The 23,607-nt window shown below is 51.2% G+C and overlaps 1 protein-coding gene across 1 annotated transcript; it reads right to left on the reverse strand.

The window, feature by feature from the left end:
* Positions 1-1,855: 1,855 nt before the first annotated feature.
* Positions 1,856-23,130, reverse strand: BPIFB1 (BPI fold containing family B member 1). The gene is made up of 15 exons (XM_036418793.2): positions 22,947-23,130; positions 21,783-21,924; positions 20,890-20,997; positions 19,792-19,932; positions 18,729-18,810; positions 13,251-13,314; positions 11,491-11,576; positions 10,309-10,488; positions 9,361-9,414; positions 8,738-8,896; positions 7,183-7,250; positions 6,326-6,371; positions 5,213-5,276; positions 4,192-4,268; positions 1,856-2,013 (listed from the first exon to the last, which is right to left on the reverse strand). The coding sequence occupies exons 1-15, from the start codon at positions 23,059-23,061 to the stop codon at positions 1,981-1,983; spliced, it is 1,419 nt and encodes a 472-aa protein (XP_036274686.1). The 5' UTR covers positions 23,062-23,130; the 3' UTR covers positions 1,856-1,980.
* Positions 23,131-23,607: the final 477 nt, after the last annotated feature.

Consider the following 23,607-nt stretch of genomic DNA (forward strand, 5'->3'; position numbering starts at 1 on the left):
TGGGAGCAGGGAGCTGGTGTGGGGTTGTTCCCTGCCCCGTGGGGTGAGGAAGGGGGGTTATTTACCCACTAACCTCCAGGAAGCCCCAGAGGTTGTGGGTGGTTGGAACCAGAGCCACAGCCATGGCTGTTTAGGGAGGTGCTTCTGCTTGACTGGGGGTGGGTGTGCTCGCTGCTGCTGACAGGATCGCATCGACAGGGGTTCCTCCATCGGCACCAGATGGGACCCAAGACCACAGGCTCTGCCCCTTCTCCCGGGGTCCTCAGAAGCTCCCCAACAGATCCTTGTATGACTCCAGGGAACCAGCAGAGACCTACTCCAGACAGGATGGAGACCCACTTCCTTTTTTTTTTTTTTTTTTTTTTAGTTAATCCTCACTAGAGGATATTTTTTCCATTGATTGTTAAGGAGAGTGGAAGTAAGAGAGGAAAGAGGAAGGGAAATAGAGAGAGAGGAAAAAGTGGGGGAGAGGTGAGAGAGACACCCCAATTGGCTGCATTTGGTGTGCGGGCCAATACTCTAACCACTGAGCTACACTGGTCAGCCAGAGATCAATTTTCTGGATCTCCCTTGCTGAGTTGGAGCTCACACCTAGATTTAATATGATTGTGAAAATAATGATGTTAGGGACCCAGACCACTAAGTGTGGCTGGGAGTCCGTGGTGCATTGGGAGTTGCAGCCCACGGCCCAGAGCTCAGCCACGGCAGAGGAAGTGCCCACTGGCTCTGCTATAAGCGCCTGTGCAGGGTCTTATCCTGGCCCTTCTGTGTCCCTCTTGGCCTAGCCAGTGTCTTTTTTTTTTTTTTTTTTAAATATATTTTATTGAGTTTTTACAGAGAAGAAGAGAGAGGGATAGAGAGTTAGAAACATTGATCAGCTGCCTCTTGCACACCCCCTACTGGGGATGTGCCCACAATCAAGGTACATGCCCTTGACAGAAATGGAACCTGGGACCTTCAGTCCGCAGGCCGACGCTCTATCCACTGAGCCAATCCGGTTTCGGCTAGCCTGTGTCTTGTAGATAGAAACTCAGTCTGAGCTGCCTCTCCAGGCTGTGAGCTGTTCTTATGCCTTTTCAGGCCCTGAAGTTGGGTAATGACTTTTCCTGTGAGGCCCCTTGTGTGCATGTGCGAGGAAGGGACTTTGTGTGCTCGGAGGGCCTGGAGTCTGGAGAACAGGGGCCCTATTGTCTGTGCTGAACCTGATGCGTCAAAGACGTCAGGGAGACAATGGAGTCCCGTTGCTGTCCAAGCAGGAAGGGCCTTCGGTGATAAACCAACATCCTGGAGGCCAGGCGACAGCAGTACCAGATGACATCACCCGCAGGGACATTGTTTGAGCACCTCCTGCATCACTGGAACCATTCTCTCTCATGCCATCCTCACTATAGCCTCCTAAGATTGGAATATGACTCTCCCATTTTATAGAGAGAAAAACTGAGGCCCATTGAGGGGAGCCACCTTCCAGGGTGAACCACCATCGAGGGGGGCCGGCCAGAAGGCAAAGCCTGCCTCTACAGTCATGTTGTTCAGACGGCTCTCAACCCACCACACTGCCAAGGCCAACAAAGCATGCGACCCTGGCCGAGAGGTTGTCCCACCAAGTGGGGGTCTTAGGGCCAGCCCAGAAGGTAGGAGGGCACAACCAGCTTTCTTATTCCGGAAGCCCAGAGAGGCGGCCAAAACCTTGGATGCTATCCACATGTGGTCTGATGTGGCCCACACATAGCTCCGATGTGGCCCAGATCGGCTCAGAAGGGCCTGAACATGATCCAGATGTAGCTTGGATGTCCAGCCCATTGGCCTGCCAAGGGCACAGTGACTCCTGAGACAAATACACTCCAGACTTCACAAATCATAGACAACTATTTATTTATTGCAGAGAGGGAACCTATGGAGCTGGATGCCACTGGGAGCCAGCCTGCCCCAGGTGGCCGCTGTCCAAGTCTTCATTGGAAGAGAGGAGAGGGGTCCAGGGTTCTACGGGGTGACTGGGGTGATCACAAAGGCGTCCTGCAATTGGAGGAGAAAAGTCAGCTGGGTTGTTTTTATACCTCCTGTCTTGTGATTTATGCTAGCATGTCCTCCTCAAGGTGACCCCTGGCATTGAGGGTCATGGTCCTGAGCTCACTCATACAGAATTCTTGGAAGCGACGGAGGAGTAGGGTCTGCCTGCAGGGAGTGAGATTGTATAGGATCATTGCCCCTAGTCCTAGCTGATCACCAACATGCTCCCAAAAGTTTGCTCAAATGCAGATTTCTGGTTGTATCATTTGGGCTAAATATTTTAAAAAATATTTATTTTTGAAACTATTACATATATCCCCCTCGCCCCCCCCCCCCCCCCCCCCATTTAGGCAGCTAAATTTTTAACAAGGCTCTGGATTTTTTTTTTTTTAAACTAAGTGTGATAGGAAGAACTTAATCTATTGGATATCCCCCAACATTTTATTTTGGTCATTTTCAAACATACAATAAAGTTGAAAGAATTTTATGTGATCACTTATGTACTCATGATCTGGATTCTCCCACTTAAAAAGCTATACTTGCTTTATCTTATATCTAACCACTTATTCATTTGTTTGACTAGACTTTAAAACATATTATATTATAAAGCTATAAAAAGGAAATAAATGTGCTGCTGAGTCCAAAATAAATGAACAGAGTAGACCAGAAAATTTGGAAACCGTTCCAAAGAATGAAATGATACTTTTGCAGCTCAAACTGTAAACAATGAATTATGTGATGCAAGTTGTTTAAAAAAAAAAAAAAGGAGCATTGCTAAATGTCCCCTAATAAGAGATATGTGAAATAAACCAAGCTTCAGCTTGTATGGATACCCATTGTCCATCCAACACCAATCCATGTATGTCTTAGATAAATAAACTACGTATATTTTACTCGGATTATTGTAATGTAGTCCCTTAGTGCATGGCCTGTGAGTTCAGACATCTGCTGAGTTTTGTGGATGAGGAAGCTGGGCTCAGAGAGGCCAGAGGACATGCCTGTGGTCCGATGGCTAGAGAGAGGCAGAGCTGGGATCTGAACTGATCCCCTGATTCTCAGCCTAGATTCTCAGCCTCTTGTGGTACCATCCACAGAACTATTCCCAGTATTCTCCATCAAATCCAGCTAAAGGGTGGGCGCGGTTGTTGAGGTGGGCAGCCGATAAGTCGTCAAATGTCAACTTGCTTTGGAAGCTTGTTAACAAAGCCTCCTATCCTTCCCCCAAAATGGACTCTAGTGGGGTGGGGCAATTTGGAGACTTCCTTTCTTCTGGGGATTTCTCTGGAACTAAACAGATTGCCGCGCCTCCCTGGCCTTTGCTTGGGCACCCTGGCTGTGTAAGGATGGGCAGTTACCTGTGGGTGCTCTTCATTGTTAATACTTCTGCTTTCAATGTCTCCCTCACTCCAAAGTGGACTAGAAACTCCAAGAAGGCAGGGGTTTCTGTCTTTTTTTTGTTCACAGTTGTGCTCAGTGCCTGGCACATAGTAGGTGCTTAGTAAATGCCTGCTGGCCAGCTGACTAAGAGGGAATCACCTCACTGTCATTGGCTCACTTAGAGACTGGAGCCTACAGCGGGAGGTTATCAGGGCAGGTGCTGAGTGCAGATCTCTATTCTGCCACCTATTGAGCCTGTGACCTCATCAGACTTGAGCCTGTGACCTCAACAGACTTGCCATCTCTCACTCTCAGTCTCCCCATCTATAAAATGGGGATGACAACAGGATGTACCTCATAGGATAGTTGTGAAGACTGAGCAAGATACCCCAGTATCTGGCACAACATGATTATGGGCTGTTAAATATTATTAATGACAATATTTGGGGGAAGAGGGGGGTGGATGGTGCTACAGCTCCTCTCCATAACAGCTGCCAACAAGTGTCAGATGTTCAATAAGCATTTACTGAGCATCTACTGTAGCAGGCCTTATTAAATCAATGAACAAACAAATGAATGGAAGCTAGGGTGGAAAAAGCTGAAGGAGTATTGACCCCTGTCAAGGACAGTTGTACTCTTCCAGCTACAGATGAGGAACTGAGGTCCTGAGAGAAGAAGAAGCAATGTGCCCAAGGCCCTTCATGTGTGACCAACGGGGTCAGGATTGGAGCCCAGCCCACACCTCCCAGCCCCGGGCTTTCCTAGTGACGATGCCCTCCCTGGGGCAGGATGTCCAACCCCACTCACCTTGGTCAGAGTCAATGAAGATTCGGTAAATCCCAAGCCCTTCACCATCGACAGTGGGATCCCAGATCTTAATTTGGCTGAAATAACAAGTATGGTTGGAGACTGCTGGGCTTGGGGTGGGCCTGGGCAGCTGTGGGTAAGCTCACCACTCCCAGAGGCAGGCTCAGGACTTGGCATGCCTGACGCAGGCTGCCCCTTTTGCCTCTGCTCAGCTGTCCTCCTGCCCAGTATCCATGTAGCCCCCTCTCCTTAGCCTTTGCCTCCACCCATCACGGCTCTGGCTGCTCCAAAGGGCACCCCCTCCCCCCCACTTCCTCTCACACTCCTGCTTAAGCACCAGGCCTCCCATCATCCACAGCACAAGTGTGGACATTGAGAGATTTCTCATTCCAATAAAATAAAGAAGTGAAAGAGGTGGGCTTGTCATAGGTGACCAACCGTCCCACCCCCATGACCTGAGGCTTAATTAGAATAATTCCATCTTTTCTCTCGGCTTCCTCCACCACGAACACAAATAACAACGCTAGCAACAACCATGGCTGAGAAATGTTGAACACCAACTGTGCGAGGCAGACCCCTCTGCCCCTGACAAAGACCATCTCCTTTATGCCTCTGAAGGCGGTACTCTCATTTCCCCATTTTACAGATGGAGAAACGGAGGCTCAGAATAGTAAGGCAGCTCATCTAAGGCAGGGGAGCCAGCAAGAGGGAACTGAGACTTGAACCGGGTCTGTCTGAGGCATATCGAGTGTGCATTGTCTGTTTACACCCCGGTCCCCAGCTGCCATCCCCAGGGGCACTGCCTGGCTCATCTTCGCGTTCTGAGGCTCTGGAACCAGTGAAGGAAGTGGGGCATGGGAGAGCTCATTTCTAGATGGGTGACCAGAAAGGCTTCCTGGAGAAGTGGAATTTGAAGCAGGGTGGAAAATGAGCGAAAGGGGCCGCAGATGGAGACTCGGGCAGGAGAAGTAACGGGCCCACCCTCTGGGAAGCGGGGGGGATGGATAGCAAAGGGACGCACCATTCTCATTTGGCAGCAAGATGGCGGCGAGGAGATCCATGACGATGTCTTTCAGAATCTCAGGCTGTGAGAGAGAAGGGATGTTGTTCCCTGGCTGAGAATCTCCAGTCCCCCCAAGAACGGGAACAGCCCAGCCCCATCCTGAGGACAGCTGGTGGGGATGCTGGAGTTCCAAGTCCCCTGCCAGTCCAAGTTGCTAAGGCTCCTGGGAGTGACACAAACACAACTGGCCCTGGGGTCCCCTAGGTCAGAGGGACCCACCCTCCACTCTCCGGCCTCCAGTAGAATGTGCCCTTAGGAAATTTAGCCCTGTGCTTCCTGAGGTTTTGACTTCTCAAGGGAAGTCAGAGTCCTGATTTCATGTGAAACCTCCTGTTTTAAAATACCAATAAAAAAAAAAATATATATATATATATATATATATATATATATATATATATAGACAGCCTGGCCAGCATGGCTCAGTGGTTGACATCAGCCTATGAACGAGGTCACGGTTCGATTCCCAGTCAGGGGACATGCCTCAGTTGTGGGCTCAACTCCTAATGTGGGGTATACAAGAGGCAGCCGATCAATGATTCCCTCTCCTCATTGATGTTTCTATCTCTCTCTCCCTCTCCCTTCCTCTCTGAAATCAATAAATATATATTAAAAAAACACATGTAAAGACAAAAAAGAACCCCAACCAAAACAAAATACAAAAACAAACCAACCAAACCCCGAGAACTGACACCACGCCACAAGACAGGATTCAGCCAATCTCAGACTCTGACTTAGTCCGACTCAGAGGAGGAAGCTGAGGAGCAGGAGAGGGCTGCTCACGGTCACTGAGATGAGTTTATGTGATTGTGAAGAGGAGAGAGTGTTGTTTCTTAATTTTGGGTCAAAGCTTCACAGGAAAGTGGATGTGTATCTGAGTGTCCGTAGTGTGTGTTCTCAGCTGTGTTTGGCACAGAGCAGGTAAATGTCTGAACCAGGAGCTTAGACTGTGTAGCTGATAATGTGGAGGCTGGCCAGCCCACGATGGGGCTGCCCACGGGGACCTGTTGAAAGCACATTCTGCAAAATGTCTCCTTTGAAATGGACCATTCTGGACAAGCCGTTAATACTCACGTCGAACAATTCAATGTCTGAGTTCATCAGGTGGATCCGATCAGAACTGCAACAGAAAATGCCCACGAGAATGGTCCCTCCAAGTCCCATGCATGCATTCATGCATGCATTCATTCATTCAACAGCTGTTTATTGAGCACCTATTATGCACCAGACACAGTGTAGGCTTGGAGATTCAGCAGTGAACCAACTCAGATTCTTGCTTTATGGAGCTTACATTGTAAGTGAGGGTGGGATGGGGAGACAGAAAACAAATAGTTAAAAATCATACAAATCATCCTCAGGAGGGAGGACCACCGTGAACTGAGGAGCTCAGTCTTGTTCCAAAGGGGATATCTGATTCCAAGCTCAGCTGCTGCCCTGTAGGAATGCAGGCCTATGACAGCAGAAATTCTGGTTTTTATATGTTGGCAACTCATTTCTATTAAGAAACCCTACCCTATTGGGCCGATCACAACACTCGCAGGGGCTGCATTTGCCCCCGGAACTCCTCTCGGGCAGCAGGAGGGTGTGGGGCGCAGAGGGCAGCCGGAGCGCCGTGCTTCTGGGCTGGGCTCCGTGGGGGCTTTGCACGGAGGCATGACCGTCACTGCCTCTGTGTGGAGGTGTCCGGAATGGGCCGCCACGGCCGAGGGGATGATGCTGGGCAGGCTGTTCCCGTGGCCAGGGTCAGCATGCCTCCCTTTCCTTCTCTGTCCTCACACTCAGTCCTCGGCAGCTGGACTGCCCAGGTAAGGCAGCCGTTCTGCCTGCCCTGGGGTAGCCTTCCCCAGAGACTCACAGCACTGTGTTTAAAGAAACCCAACGGCCACCAGGGGGCACTCATTTCCATCGCCAGATCCTTCGCTATGATTTACCTGATTTCATTTAAGTTGAGCATAAGCCGGTCGCCTTTGATATGAAACTGAGCTTCCGAGTTGGCTTCCTGCAACGAGAAGCCCACGTTTCTTTCAGAGGATGCGTCAAAGGTGGGGAGTGGGGTTCTGCAAGGCGCTCTGGGGTCAAGCTGACTCTCGGGTCTCAGCTATTGGTCTTGAGACCTTGGGAAAGGGTTTGACCGCTCTGGCCTCACTTTCCGCATCTATTAAATGGGGTAGTACCTGTACCCCCTCCCCACGGAACAGACAACCACATGGGATTGCTATGGGAAACGATGATGACAGCGGAGCCTTCACGGTGTGTCTGGCAGGTTTAGGAAGTTTATATGATGATCACCACAACTCTTTGAAGCGGCTTCTATTTTTACTCATGGTAGAGGTGAGGAGGCTGAGGGACAAGGATCAGTAACCTCCTGGTAATGTTAACTATTATTATTATTATTATCAGAAAGGTCAGAAGCAAAGTCAAGTTTCGATTACAAGTGCCAAAGATATACATCAGCTTGACCTGTGGGCGGGGGTGAGGTAGGGGTGGGCGGGAGGGGAACCTGAGGGCAGGGTGCCAGGCTCTGGCTCCAGGGAGCTGCATCCAGAGGACAGACTCGTCCTGCAGGCCTGGGCCTGGGGGCCTTTGGAAAAGTGCCTTCCATTGGCCATGGAGGGAAGCTCATTCTCACTGCTGGTTGAGAACCAAAATATCCTCCAATAGCCATAGCCAGTGGCTCAATGGTTAGAACATTGGCCCTCAGACTGAAGGGTCTCGGGTTCGATTCCGGTTAAGGGCACAGGTTGCAGGCTCAACCCCCTGCACCGGTTGGTCGGGACGCATGCGGGAGGCAACCAATCAATGTGTCTCTCTCACATTGATGTGTTTCTCTCTCTCTGTTTCTTCCCTTTCCTTCCACTCTAAAAATCAATGGAAAAATATGCCTGGGTGAGGAGTAACAACAACAACAACAACAACAAAAGAATATCCTTCATTGCAGGAAGCTAGGGTGCTGTGTCTCCTGAGGTCTTTTGTGTGGGGGCTCTGCTGCGAGGACAGTCCTCTCTAGCTTCTTTCCAACAACCAGGTCCTCTCCAGACCCCTTGGCCGGGCATGGTTCCAGCAGCCAGGCATGAACCCTGCGTTGTCTCTCCCTTCTCTCTGCCTCTGCGGTGGGCGCGGTCAGAGCCCCCCTCAGATCCCCTTCAGAGGGCGGGACGTCCGTCCGTCCCTCCCTGCCCAGGGCTGCAGCCTGCAGTCCCAGCCCCTTTGCTGCGGCCATGCTCCTGCTGGAACAGAGCGGCCTTGCTGGGAGCCATGTCCTTCCCACCGCTGGGGACGATTGGGCGGCCAGGAACCGATTGAAAAGGGGGTGCAAAGTCTTGACTGACTAATAGTCACAGGGTCAGAGCTGGGCCCCCAAAGCTCCTGATCCTTGGGGTTAGAGCTCGCTCTCCCATCCTGATGGGCGACAAGAGGGTGGAGACGTTTAGCAAAGCAAGAGGGGTGAACCGCAGGTGTCCCCGGTGTCACGCGCCGCGAACTCACGATGCCCAGGGTGAAGAAGGGGCGGCGGACTTCGTTGGTGGGGAACACTTCCAGCACGATCATCTGGGCCACCTTGGCGCTGCCCTCGTCCAGAAGGAGCTCCGGGGGCTCCTGGGTCAGGATCTTCACGATCTGCGTGTGCCTCAGCTGGCCCGCCGCCTGGAAGGACATCGCGCCTGCCTGTGGCCCTCAGGTCCCCGTGGCCGGCCCGTGCCCAGCTCCCCGGCCTCCCTGCGTCCTCTCGGTGCTCCGGCCACGCTGTCTGCTCCGTCCTGACGTGGATTGCTCTCACCCTCTCAGCCTGTGGTTTGGCTTCTCCCTCTGCCTGGAATCCCCTTCTCTCCGGGGAAGCCCTCCCTAGATTTCCGGACCCTGTCGGTGCCCCATCAATGCTTTCATAACCCTTCGCATCTGTCCTCATAACGGACATGCTATCTGTGTAATCATGTGACTCAGGCCGACCTGCCCTGTTGGACTGAGATCTTCCTGAGGACAGGGGCGGGCCTGTAGAAGTCACTAGTGCTGGAAGGAAGGAGAGCCGTCTCCCACCATTTTATTCCCCGGAGGCCTGAGGACAGACCCCCGCAAACACCTATCCAGCTGCAGATGGCACGTGGACCGACCTTCTCACTGATCCGATTGATGCTGTCCTTCAGCCGGAGGGCCATCTCAGGAAGCTGAGGATGAGAGGAAGCCAGAGCAGGTCAGCTGGGAGGTGGGGTGGGGGGAACATCCCTGCAGCAGCCCCATGGCCGCGATCCCCAGAATCCCAGAAAAGCCGGGTGGGCCCGGTGGTCCAGGCTACGTATTTGTCACTGGTGAAAAACAGCCCTCTGTTAGCCGCTGTGAGGCGGGGTGTGTGTGTGTGTGTGTGTGTGTGTGTCCCCGCCAGCCTGTGGGTTGGTGGTGGTTGTGGGTTTGTGGGCAGCTCATTGCTCTCAGAGCGCACAGAGAAGTAACCCAGTTCTTACTGTCGTCCTGAATGTGGTTGCTGGTGACCACCCCTCTCTTCTCACCATCTCAGCCCCATACACTGAGTTCTGATCCTCAAGAGCTTGGCTACCTGTTGTCTGTCAGCTTCCTTGAACTCCGGACACTCTCCCATAACCTTGGGGCAACGCTTCTGCCCTGTAGGCCTGTTTCCCCATCAGTCACCGTGGAGGCGGTGGCACACCCTGGGTGACTAGGGCGGGCTGTGTTGAGAAGCATTCCAAGGCCTTGTCAGCATCGAGGCTCAATGGGGAGGACCCTGATTGATTAGTCATGTCTGCCACGGGCCCACGGTGGACAGACAGGACTGCTATTCCGTAGGAGAAGCAGGGGTGTCCTGTTCTCAGAGGGCGGAACGAGGACCAGGACCGGATGTTACAGGGAAAGCTTCCTCTTTAGCACTACGTGTCAGAGAGACTGTTAGGGGAGGGAGGAAGCGTGCCGTGACGAGAGGGGTGTAAACTCAGCTCGACAGGGGCTTCGTGCCCAGGGGCTCCGGGGTCCTCGCATCCCCTTTGGTTCAGAAAATTCCCATGATGCCGTAGAGGTGGCTGCATCCTCTGTCCCACTCCGGGGCTTACCACGTAGTCCAGCAGGACCATGAGTTCCTCCGGAGGGAGAAGGGAAGCTACTGCAGCGTCCACCACGTCCTGCCTCACGGTGAAGCTGAACGGGGCGCCGTCCAGAGCCGGTATGGTCAGGGAAGCCCCGGGCTCATTGAACCGTCTGGTCACCTTCCCCTGGGAGTCCCGCAACTTGGCCTAAGGAGACACGGAGCAGAGAGCTGGAATCGAAACTCTAACCCCACACCTTACCCAGCCGCCACCGGGAAGGAGACAACGCCACTCAGCCTGTTTCCCTTTTTGCACTTGCAGTCTGGAAGCTCAGCCCGGAATTCAGTGCCTCGCTGTAGGTGATGAGTTATCTCAGGTGCCTAGCAATATCTACCCCACCTGCACCCCTCAGATAATCTCTGATTTTTTAAAAAAAACTTTAAAGGTCTTATTTGGCATCTAGGTTTCAGCTTTTCAGATACCGCACAAGCCCTTTGGATGAAGGGAAAATTAAAAACTGTAAAAAAAAAAAAAAAAAAAATGGATGGAAATGCTTGATGCTGCAGTTTTCCAAGGGATCCGTGAGAACTGGTCTGGGATGCAAGCTGCTCGCGTTGGTGTGGTCCCTTCGGGAGTCGAGCTCCAGGGTGTATGCAGCTCCCTTTACCAGGATCTTCCTGCCTGCCCGTCTTCAGCCGCATTTCACTCTCTCCTCCGTCCTTGGGGACTCTGATTACTGACATCTTACAAGTGAGGAAGCTGAGGCTTAAGGAGGGGAAGAAACTTGCCCACAGCCCCTCAGCCAGGGACTGGTGGAGCTGGGAGAGAAAGGTAGGCCTGTGTGTTTTGATCCTGGGCTCCCGTTGTGAGGTAATCAGATGTGTGGGGACTGGCGGGGGCTTGCCTGAGAAAAAGGCCAAGAGCCCCAGGGCAAACACGCTGGCCTGGGACCGGGGAGGGAGGGTCGGAGGACAGATCGCCAGGATCGATGCTCTGTGCTGGGCCCTTGGATCCTGCCTGCCGTGTTTGCTCCATCACAATGGTTTGCGTGGGACATGTTCAGCAGAGTGAGACTTTTCTAAATCCAGCCTGTGCGTCTTAACCGGGACCAGGGTTTTCTCCCCTGGAACAGACCCCGGGTGTCTGACCCTGGGGGGTCAGGGAAGGCAGTGATGTCCACACCTCACTCTCAGGGTCCATGACACTCACCCCCAGGTTGAGCCGGACGATGTTGTCATTGATGGCAGAGGACAGAAGGTCAAACTCCAGATGGTCACTGCTCATGGCAACAGGCGCTGCTCAGAGACGAGAACAAAGCTGTGTGAGGGTGAGGGGCGGGATGGGACGGGCTGCGTGGGGGCTGCTTTTGGCTGGAGCTGCGTTATTGCAGGGGGAGGGGTCACTAGAGAGGAGCAGGAGTAATGATGATGTTGATGATGATGATGAAAATGATAATAACTGACATTTATTAAACATGTACTGAGTGCTGAATTGTGTTAAACCTTTATATGTGTTGGCTCATTTAATCCTCACAAGAACCTTAGGGGGCAGTAGGTGCTGCTATTACCCCCATTTTACAAATGGGAAAATGGAGGCTCAGGAAAGTGAAGGGATTTGCTCATACTGAGAAAAGATTTGGACCCAGGGATCCTATGTCAAGGTCCTGGTGTGAACAAAGCTGACCTATTGCTTGTAACTCTCCACCTCCCCACCAGACTAATCCTATCCAGGCAGGTCTGGATCTGTTTGTTCACTGGATCAAACGTATTCTCCTTGGGATTCCCTACTTGGCCGCGAGGGGGCGGAGGTGTCTCAGCTGCCTTCGCTGTTGGGCGGAGAATGGGAAGGTTAGCGGAGGGGGCTCAGGGGTGGGCGGGGCAGGGAGTAGGCCATAGGAGCACTTACACCCTCCCTCCCTCCCTGCACCTTCAAGCCTGCCCTACTCCTGGGGAGCAGAGGAGCCAGATAGACTTCCGTCCTAGCCACCGTAGCCTTAGGCAATTTCTCCCTCCTCCATCTCAGTTCACTCATTTCAAAGTGGGGGTGTAATGCAGTAATGCTGGCCTCATGGGTTGTACAAGACGGGTGCCTAATAAAGTTGGCTTGAATCTGAATTACATCACACCTGAAATTTGAAGAACTGGATCTAAGCCTTCCCTACCACTAACTTCTGTGAACTCGAATAACTGACGTAATTTCTCTGTGCCTCAGTTTGCTGATCTGTGAAGTGGGGTAATGATCATATGAAACACCAAGCACAGTATTTGCTCTATGGGTGCTCAATGCTACTGATTCTGTTCTCTTCCCACTCCTCTCTGATGGCCCCTCTGTACGAGCCACTTCAGACCGCCAAGCAGTAGACAATAGAATTGTCTCCTTCCTTTCCATCCCTGCTCTGAGGCACTTGAGCACAGCAGACACTTGAGGTGGGGGTAGGAGCCTGTGACCGCCATTTCTGCTACCTCAGGAAGGGAGAAATAACCCTCCTGAGCATACATCTGGTCTTTTCTCTAAGCCCACAGTCTTTGCTGTATCATTCATTTATGCATCCATTCAGCACACATTTGAATAAGTTTCTCTCTGCTATGTGCCTGGAACTTTCCTATAAACTTTTAATCCTCACTAACAATCCGGAAGGAGGAATGTATAAGTTCCATTTTACAGATGAGGAAGCTGAGGATAAGGAGGTGGAGCTGGCTTCCCATGTCACGAGACAAGTCAATGGTAGAGGGGGCATTTGAACTCAGATTTCTTTGGGGTGACCGGCGGGCTCATGTGGAAACCTGCCTATAGCAGGTACTGGTGAGCTCAGAGCTGTGAATTCCTGTCTGCTCCTCCCGGGCAGGGATCAACTGGTGCTCTTCCCAGGGGCTGCTCAGGCCAGACTGGGGAGGCGCCCCCTCCAGAGCTGCAGCCCGGAGGCTGGCGCAGCAGAAAAGAACAAAGCTGGGAGAGAGCGGCGCACTCACCCTTCACCAGGCGCAGGAGCTCCTCCCGCATGTCTTCAAAGGCCGCCTCGATCACCGGGCACAGCTGCAACAGCACCAAAGCGGAGCTTCATCAGCAAGGGGGTCCCTCGTGACCCGGGCCCAGCCCGTGGCCTCAGTCCCACCGCTGTGCTCACGGCCAGCCGGGACTTTGTCCGTGGGGTAGAGAACTCAGGGGCAATCTAGTCCCCCAGCCAACTCTGCTGCTCAGGGCACCCCACTTCAGACGCCGGTGAACCTGGGACCTTTGGTTTCCATCTTGTTCCCAAGAGCCCATGTTTTCCATGAGAGGGAGATGGAGAGGCCGTTCCCTCATTCACGTATTCCTCCTGCATCCCAGACTCAGCACAGAGGCCAGCAGGACAGACCGAAGCAGACAGGAGAAGAATCTCTGTGTCCTTTGTGGGTTTCTAGCCACCCCTCAAATTTGCCAGCAGTTCTCATCAGGGAGCAATTTCCAGATGTCCCCCAGAAGACGTCTGGAAATTTCTGGAGACATTTTTAGTTGTCACAAATAGGGAGGTGATGTTGTTGGCGTCTGGTGGATAGAGGCCACCACAGTGCCCAGGACAGCTCCCCACAACAAAGAATGATCTGGTTTAAATGTCAGTCGTGCCAAGGGTGGGAAACCCTGGCCTCACCCAATCCTGGCCTTATCTGCTCTGTTCAAGACGGGGATAAACATCTACCTGCCCGTGTGCCCCAAAGGAGCTCCTGCTCTGCTCTAGCAGCCCGTTTTCAGGCACCCCAGGTTTTGTCTCAGGTGCAGTTTCCACAGCGGAAGAACCTGTTGGCTGACCACCCATTGCTGTCTCCCAAGAAAGGAATTGCACTTTGAGAAATGTCAACTTTTTCTATGAAAAACCCATTTTCTGCTCTTAGCTGCTCTGCCAACCCAGAACCCAGGAAGATGGAGGATGGAGGACTCGGGTTCAGAGACCCCCAGACTTCACTGCCAAGGCACCACCTGTTTCTCATGGGAAAGGTGTCCCTGGCAACCTTTTCATCTTACCCCAGAGTTCCTCTTCCTTCAGTTTCACTAGTGCTGTCAACTCTGCTCACACATTAGAATCCTCCAGGATACGAGCCAGAATCCTCTGGGATACTAAGGCCCAACCCAGACCAATGAAATCTGAATCTCTAAGTAGATCCTGGGTAGCAGTATAGCATCCCTCCTAATCCACAGAGGATACATCCTAAGACCCCCACCAATGGATGCCCGAAACCACAGATGGTACCCAACCCTAGATATACTGTGTTTGTTCCCATTTATACATTCTTTCACATCTGGATTGTCAGGATCACTACTTTTGCACTTTGTGGCCATACGTAAGTAAAATAAGGGTTATCGGAACACAAGCACTATGATACCAGGGCAATCTACCTGACAGCCAAGAGGATTATGAATGACCAAACAGCGGGGAGTCAATGTGGCATGGGGGTGTGGGACAAAGGGGTGATTCACCTCCGGGCTAGGACAGAGCAGAACAGCTCCAGATTTTATCACGATTCTCAGAACAGTGCATCATTTTAAACGTATGATTATTTCTGGAATTTTTCGTTGAATATTTTTGGACCAGTGGACCATGGGTAACAAACTTTGGAAATTGAAACCCTGGTTAAGGAGGGCACTACTGATGGGACCCACATACTTCTAGATGGGCTCCTGCCAGATTTCAACATACCATGCCTTTCCCCTTCACATCAAGTAAAATATTTATATGACCATTATATCCACTCCAGTGAGGCATGATGGGAAAACATGATTACTAGACAGCCGGTTGTCTCATATTTTTCACTAGTGTGGCTCTTTACCCTTAAAAACAGATCTTACCCAAAGAGCATTTTGTAATCCCAAGTCCTTGCCATTTTTTTTCTAGTAAATGTAAAATGTTGAAAATGTAAAAACACATTTTAAGCAGTTAAAGTGGGATGCCAATTTAAGAATGGTTTTGGGGAAGGCTGGCAAAAAATGTCCAGGATCCTACTTTAAGAAACTCCCACTTAAAAAAGAAAAAAGGGAGTCGTTACAAGATGGCTGACAGGTAAACACCTAGCCGCAGCCGCACACAACAATTTCAATAAAATACAACTAAAATATAAAATGGACATTACCCAGAACTACAGGAAAGTCGACTGACTGGAAATTCTACAACGAGAAGCAAGGAGAAAACCAGAAGGAAGCGCGGAGGAGCTGTAAAAGCCTAAGGTACGGAGACAGCAGTGCGCGCGGAGAGGACGGAGCCAGAGAGGAGGGAGGCTGAGTGCCTGGCTGGCATTCCCTAGCTGGAAGGAGATAAAAGATCCGACTGTGCTGGGCCCCAGATCCGCCTACTCTGAACCCCAGTTCTAGGCCAGACCCCGGGGACCCAGGCTCATCCATAGGGAGCTGGGCTGCAAGGCAGAACCCCAGGGGAGCGGCGAAAGGAGGTCCCGGAGGGGCGCACATTGCTCGCAGAGAAGGGACAGTTGGCTGTGCCGCGGGATTGCCCTGGCGGGAAGGAGACAGGGGCTCCAGACTGCTCTGAACGCCACCTCCAACTCCACTTCCAACTGAACTGAACCCCAATATCGGGCTCATTGGGGGAGACCCTAGACTAGGGGTGTCGAACTCAATCAGAGAAGGGGCCAAAATCTAAAATCCAGCCTAAATCGCGGGCCAAATGGTTTACTGAACAGTCATAAACTGTCATTGTGATGGAAACGCAGCGGAGTGCAGTGATGACAGCGCGGTGCGGGCCACATTGCAAGGCCTGGCGGGATGGATTTGGCCTGCGGGCCTTGTGTTTGACACATGTGGCCTAGACTGTTTGGCAGCAGGCGAAAATCGAGGGCACCTCTCTATCAGAGGAGCTTGCAATGAGTACTGAAGGACCCGCATAGGGCGGGACTGACGGAAGCCAAAGCTGTAGGCTCCACCCTAAAACCTCGCCCCATCCAAGCAGAACACAGAGACTTTTAAGGCTACCAACTCAGGAAAGCTGCGAAAATGCTGAGATGAAATAGATCACAAACGAAAGAAATGGAGGACAAAAAGCAACTGGATATAGAGTTCAAATCTACGCTTATAAGGTTTTTCAAGAATTTCCTAGAAAAGATCAATAAGACTTATGAGGATATGAAAAGGGATCAACTAGAATTAATAAGGAATCAACAAGAAATAAAGAATACATTGACTGAAATAAAAAATATTATACAGAGTCCTAAAAACAGAATGGAAGATTGCAAGAATCAAGTCAAAGAGTTGGAACATAAAGAGCCAGAAGACACTCCTCCACAGAAACTAGAAGGCAAGAGATTCCAGAAAATTGAAGATAATGTAAGAAACCTCTGGGACAACTTCACGCAAACCAACATCAGAATTATGGGGGTCCCAGAAGATGAGAGAGAGCAAGATATCGAAAACATACTGAAAGAAATAGTGACAGAAAACTTCCCCTACCTGGTGAAAGAATTAGACTTACAAGTCCAGGAAGCACAAAGAACTCCAAACAAAAGGAATCCAAAGAGGACCACACCAAGATACATCATAATTAAAATTCCAAGAGCAAAAGACAAAGAGAGAATATTAAAAGCAGCAAGAGCAAAGCAGGTAGTTACCTATAAAGGAGCACCTATACGATTGTCAGCTGATTTCTCAACAGAAACCATGCAGGCCAGATGGGAATGGCAAGAAATATTCAAGGTGATGAATAGTAAGAACCTACAGCCAAAGATAATCTATCCAGCAAAGCTATCACTCAGAATCGAAGGTCAGATAAAGAGCTTCACTAATTAAAAAAAAGCTAAAGGAGTTCATCACCACCAAACCAGAATTATATGAATTACTGAAGGGGGTTCTTTCAGAAGAGAAAGTAAATAAAGATAAAAATTATGAACAACAAATACGTAACTATCAACAAGTGATTCTAAAAACCAAGGAAATTAAAAAAAAATCTGATGAACAATATTAACTGTTGAACATAATAGAATCAGAGGTATGGAAGGGGAGTGAACTGACCATTCTTGGGGAAAAGGGGAGAGGGAGATGTGGGAAGAGACTGAACATAAACTGCACCTATGGATGAGGACAATGAGGGGTGGGGAAAGGGCAGAGGGTAGGGTGGGCACCTGATGGAGGAGGGCAATGGAGGGGAGGGGGGAAAGGAACATTTGTAATAATATGAACAATAAAAATTTATAAAACAAAAAGAAAAAAGAAAGAAAGAAAGAAAAAGAAACACCCATTTTTAAATAGGAAAAAGAAAACTTTCTTAAAAGAAAAATGATCTCATGTAAGAAAAGCCAAATTTTACAAAATTACTTTCAGATTCCTTTAAGAAGGCTCTCTGGAATGGTTTAATAAAGTATTAAATGTGATGTAGCTATTACATAATTGTGAATAGTGTACAACGGCATAGAAAATATATATCACTTAAATAATACAAAGTAGTACTGACACCAAGTGCAGCCACATAAACATTTGAGTGCAATATACAAAAGAGAAAGTAGCTGCCAAGGCAGAAGCATTATGGGTATTTCCCCCCTAACGTGGCTTAATTATTACACCCTCTTTTTCTTCCAAAAAGTTTTATTATAAAGAACTTATTAGTTATGTGACAAGGTATTTGGATCCTCCGGAGGCCCATTGTTGTGAACCTATCTTGGAATTTATAGGAATCCATTGCCAAAGTGGGTGAACCAACTTACAGACTTTTAATTTACCTGGGGCATGTAAGGGACATATAAAAGGAGACCGACTGTGTTTACTGACTCAGAAAAATAAATCCAGCAGGACCCGGCGGATGACAGAGCCCTGAAGACTGCTGGTTGGTTTGAGACACTAGGGTACTACAGCCGGCTTGTGCTGGTTTGTGAGGACAACTTGTTAAATTTTCAGGAGTTTCTGAGCCGGTGCCAAGCTGAGGCATCATTAAAAATTAAAGTATATAAACTTACAACTAAATAAATTATACTAAAAGCAAAGTTAATGAAACCTCAAAACTCATTACTTCCTAATTATTTTGTTAAATCTCACTAATTGTTCTGTTATATCTTACTATTATTTCTTGCTCTTGAGGGCATTTAGGTCTATTGCATCCGTGTGGTGGGAATACCAAACAGCGGTGTGCTATGGCACACTTCTTCCCAACTCTGCTCTGTGACATCACATTCGTAGCTTGATCTTGGCCTTGAAGGGAGTGGTTTATATCAGGGAAAACAGCAGATACTACATACACATCTGGGCTCTCCCCATCAACTCTCCAGAGTGAATAGTTAACGATTTATCAGCACATCCCTGTCCAAAGTCTCCTGGCTGACTTTCGGCAGTTCTATTATCTTGACCTCAAGGATTCATTGCTGAAAGAGTGATGCAGACTCAGTTTCCTACTCAAGGTCCCTTCACACAAGCCTGCAGTTCCAGCCCAGCCCTTCAGGGGGAGCAATCTTTACAGGCCCATGAGGCCCGATTCCACTCACCTTGGTATTCACCAGTTTGGGCAGGGCTGGCACCAGGAGTTTCATGACACCGTTGGCTAAGGGGTTGGCCATGAAAGAGATCCTTCCGGAGAGAAGAAAGGGAGAGAGCTTAGGGAAGGTCAGAGAGGATCACCCCTCCCTTGTCTTACAGAAGGGGAGACTGAGTCCAGGGGGGAAAGGAACTTGCCCAAGCTTCCTGGGCCTGCTGGAGACAGGGCTAGGAGTAGACCCTGTCTACTGAGCAGAGAGTTCTCAGGGAGCAGGGGCTGGGGGTTATCCTAGTAATGTGTGCTGGACACTGGGACGATGGCAGTTGGCATTTCTCCCCATTCTCCTGCTAAGGGAAGTCGAGGGAAACACTGCAGTTTTGAGCCCCTGCTGTGTGCCCCATACTCTTCTGTGCTGAGTTAGTTACAGCTGTGGCCTGAGCTAACCTCTCCCTGCAGCTTGAGGCATAGGGAGGCAAGCCCAGCATCACCCATATAGTACACTAGAGGCCCGGTGCACAAAATTTGTGCACAAGTAGGGTCCCTAGGCCTGGCCGGCAATCAGGCCCCATTTGTGGGGGGACCAGTGGGATGATTGGGGGGGGGGGGCATTGGCACCCACCTTGGTTGGCCTGGGGCCTGTGGGCTGGGGGCAGCTCCTTCATTGAGCGTCTGCCCCCTGGTGGTCAATGTGCATCATAATGACCTGTTGTTCCACCGGTCATTTTGCCATTTGGTAGATTTGCATATTAGGCTTTTCTTATATAGGATGAGGAGAAGTATTTGCTTGATGCCAGAGCAGGGTTTTACCCCTAGCTCTACCCTAGCCTGCCTGGGGGGTGGGGTGGGGAATTTGAGGGGCCCTAGGTAGGTGGCTCCTCTCCACCTTTAAAAGTTTGCCCCAGTGCCTGGCAGGATGGCTAACATCCCACCGTCACAGCTTCTCTGCAAGGAGCCCCAGAGCAAGAGTCAGGAGGGCTGGTCCCTTTCAATCTCTGGGCATCAGTGCTTCCCATCTGTGAAATGAGGCTTCCCTCCAGGCAGGGCGGGAGCCCAGCGGGAGGGCCCACACTCACTTCTTCAGCAGGCTGATGCGCAGGCTCCTGCCGCTGTTGGTGCAGCTGCTGAGGGCAAGGCCCTTCTTGCCGTTCTCCACGCGGATGGTGGCCTGGGCCTCTGTCTCCATGTGAATCTCCACGATGCTCTTGACCAGGGGCCTGGGGGTGACAGTGCCCCATGCTGTGAGCACACCCAGCTCCACTGGAGTGAGCCTGCTGCCCCTTTCTGCCCTCTGGCTCTCACCTCTCTTCTCAGGCTCTTGTGCTGGGTTCTCCTCCCCCCTCTCCTCGTCCCCCTTTCCCTCGCATCCCTCCTCCTCACCAGCCCACATTTTTATTATTTTTAATCCAGCATGTCCCAGGCTCTGTTTTTTTTATTCCTCTCCTGGTTTAAATTCTAAAACAGCTCCCAAATTTATACCCAACTCCTTACTCAGGTGTCTTACAGGCATCTCACATTTAGCATGCACAAAATTGAACTGCGGATCCTGCCCAAACCTGCTCCTCTCAACGATCTTCCCGGTCTTGGTTGCTGGCCACACCATCCTGCCAGTTGCTCAGGCAAAAACCCTGGACTCAGCCTTGACTCCTAAATCTCTGTCCTCCTCTTCCACCCGCATTCAATCACCAGGAAATCCTGTTGTCTGCACCTGCCTCCAAAATGTATACAGAACCTGACCACTTCTCGCCACCTTCCTGCCCCCAAACTCCGGTCCAAGCTATCCTGGTCTCCCTCTGAATTACTTCAGTAGTTTCTGGATGGCCTGCCTCTGCTCTTGCCTCCATATACAACTACCAGAAGGATTCTTTAAAAATATTAAGCATGCCATGTTTCTCTCTGCTCAGAACCCTCCCTGGCTTCCATCTCACTCAGGAGAGGCCCAGTCCTCACCTTGATCCAAGAGGCACTGCATGATCTGACCTTGGCTGCCTGCTGGCCTCACCTCCCATGACTCTCCTCTCTCCTACCCACCCCTCTTTGCCATTCTTTGAACAAAGCAAGTGTACTCTTGCCTCATAGCCTTTGCACTTGCTCTTTTCCAGATACCTGCAAAGTGGAAAAGGGGGGATGAGTGGGTGAATCTGCTTGCTATGCCTGATCAAGGGGATACTCACGTGTTGAAGCCAGCCACCAGGTCCAGTGGGATATTGACGATCAGCTCCTGGCTGTCAGCAGAGGGTTGCACCTGCAGCTCCTGGATGTTGGCTGAGGTGATTTTCAGCCTGGATGGATGCAGGAGAGATGGGATTCACCTGAGCATTGGCCACAAACTTGTTCCCCTCAATCTCTGTCTCCCCTGGTGCCCAGCCAGCCGCTGGCCCCAAGCCCTATCCACTGGTTCTTCCCCAGCATGGTCTTGCCAGCCCCCCTGCCTTGCTCCTGCTCTCAACACTTCCCTGGCTCCCCCATTACTGAAGAGATGAATCCCACAACATCTATTCTGACCGGCTCTCTCACCCTCTAGGCTAGGGGTGTCGAACTCAATCAGAGAAGGGGCCAAAATCTAAAATCCAGCCTAAATCGCGGGCCGAATGGTTTACTGAACAGTCATAAACTGTCATTGTGATGGAAACGCAGCGGAGTGCAGTGATGACAGCGCGGTGCGGGCCACATTGCAAGGCCTGGCGGGACGGATTTGGCCCGCGGGCCTTGTGTTTGACACATGTGCTCTAGGCCGTTGCCCAGGCTGGCCCCTCTGCCTGGAATACCCTTTTCTTCTTGTCTCCTGGTGAACATAGAGTCAATGGCCCACCTGTCACCGAGACTTAGAAGCATCACTTTCGTCCTCTCACCCCAGTGACCTTCCTCTGGAGTCACCTTGTCAGGCTCCCGTGTGACTCTCTTATGGGTTATTAACTCCTCTGGGAGCTTCTGAGGAAGGGACTTCATTTGTTTCATTCTTTGTGGTCAGACAGAGATTTGATACCAATTGATGCTTATTGACTGACCAATTAAACGTGCAAAGTGTGTCCCGGGCAGAAGCGTGGGCAGGGAGTTCCCAGCTTACCAGATGATGTGGTTCAGGACAGAGTTCACCAGGCTGCCTATGAGGGGGATGCCCCCGGCCGGCTCGTCCCGTATGGCGCTGAGCAGAGGCAGCTCCTGGAGGATGCGGAGAGCATCGTGGTCCCTCAGCTTCTGGGCCAGCTCTGGAGACAGATTCTAAGGGTTAGAGCCCAGCAGGAGGGGCAAGGCAGGGCTCCAGGCTGGGAGAGATCATCACTCAGGACTACTCGGGCCTGGACACAGGTGAGGGTATGGATGGTTCCATCCTGGCCCCCTCTACCATAGATGTGGCCCAGATGGGGGAGGCTGGGGCGTGGATGGACCATTTACCCCCCTGAGCATTTCCAGCCTCTGCATCCCTCCCACTCCTGGAGCCATGAGGCTGGGAACTCATAAGGCCCTGTTTAGGGCTGTTTTGTTGCCTAAAACACAATTCTCTGGCATCCACATCCTATGGGTCTGCTGTCCAAAGCGTATCAAGTGCTGAGCAGAGAAAGGAGGAGTCAGGCCAGGGCTCTGGGAGCCAGGAGCCCTGGGCTCTGTCCCACTTGGCTTGTGAGCAGAGCAGGTCAGAGGTGCAGGAGACCTGATGCTGGGGAAGGAGCCCTCGCCCAGTGACTGACCAACCAGGGCTGTATAAACACCCGCTCCCTCACCCCTGGGCAGGATGACTCAGGTGTACGTGTGCCCCCTGTGCCCCAGTGGCCTTCTGTTTGTTTCCAAAGGACAAGGCCCAGGCTCAGGAGGGCTCCCGGGCCGGGGAGCTGGAGGGGGAGAAAGCTGTGCCTGGATCCAGGCAGCCAGGTTTCCACCCGAGGGTCTTCCCTCTGCGGACTGGTGGGCCACTGCCTCAGACTCTGAGGAGGTGCTTTGCCAGTCCTCTGGTTGTAGGGGAGGGCAATTGCATCCTCACACCCAGGCCACCCCCATTCTGCAGGAACCTCAGAGTAGTCAGTTTTGGAATCATGGCTTTTAAAAAGGGTTTTTCTTGGAATCATGGACTCTTGGGATCACAGACACTTGCAACCTTTATAATTTACCCACTTGAATCTCATCTAGACCTGGGTCCCAACTGTGTCTTGCACACCCCCAGTCATGGGCAGGCCCCCCCTCCTCCCCTGCCCCATTGCCCGATGGTGCTGGAGCCTGGGCGGCCAAGACTTACTGTCTTTGATGATTTCTGGGCCGAGGAGGAGCACTGCAGGAGGACTGAGGGTGGCTCCGACCAAGGTGGCTGCCAGCAAACCACAGAGGAGGGTGAAGGTCCTTGAACCGGCCATCTTCCTGGGAGCCAGGGAGCAGCAGGTGGCAGACGAGAGAAGCTGGGGTGAGCATGAAGGGCCCTGTTAGCCAGGCAGAGAGGCCATGGGCAGGTCCTCCAGGCCTGGTGACTTGGGCATGGATTCCAGCAGAGGCTGCTGCTTAGTGGAGTGACTGGGAATAGTGTGCGCTCTTAGAGACACTTGCCATGATGATTCAACACCTGCCTCCCTGACCAGGCCGTGAGCTCCGGGAGGGAGCATTGCTCTGCCTGCTCCCCACTGTGTCCCCAGCCCAGCACAGTGCTTGGCACACAGTGGGTGTTTAATAAACGAATGGTTGCTGAATGAATGAATGAATGGCCTTTGGGAGCCCTGGAAGAATGGGGAATCTAAGCCTGCTAAACTGACAACGTCTAGGCCAGTGGTTAGTCCACTAGGACAACTCATTAGTCCACAGAGCCAAATATCAACAGTACAACAACTGAAATTTCTTTTGAGAGCCAAATTTTTTAAACTTAAACTCTATAGGTAGGTACATTGTTGTCAACGTAATTAGAGTACTCC

This window comes from Pipistrellus kuhlii, unplaced genomic scaffold (assembly GCF_014108245.1).
Source record: "Pipistrellus kuhlii isolate mPipKuh1 unplaced genomic scaffold, mPipKuh1.p scaffold_m20_p_6, whole genome shotgun sequence".
NCBI classification, from domain to species: Eukaryota; Metazoa; Chordata; class Mammalia; order Chiroptera; family Vespertilionidae; genus Pipistrellus; species Pipistrellus kuhlii.

Bases quoted from the DNA above. Each gene is read 5' to 3' on its own strand.
- BPIFB1 (XM_036418793.2), bottom strand. From the start codon at position 23,061: ATGGCCGGTTCAAGGACCTTCACCCTCCTCTGTGGTTTGCTGGCAGCC. The intron at 13,315-18,728 runs GTGAGTGGAATC...GTGCTGTTGCAG, and splicing joins CCAAACTGGTGAATACCAAG to CTGTGCCCGGTGATCGAGGC. The intron at 4,269-5,212 runs GTGCGTCCCTTT...TTGTTATTTCAG, and splicing joins CTTGCTGCCAAATGAGAATG to CCAAATTAAGATCTGGGATC.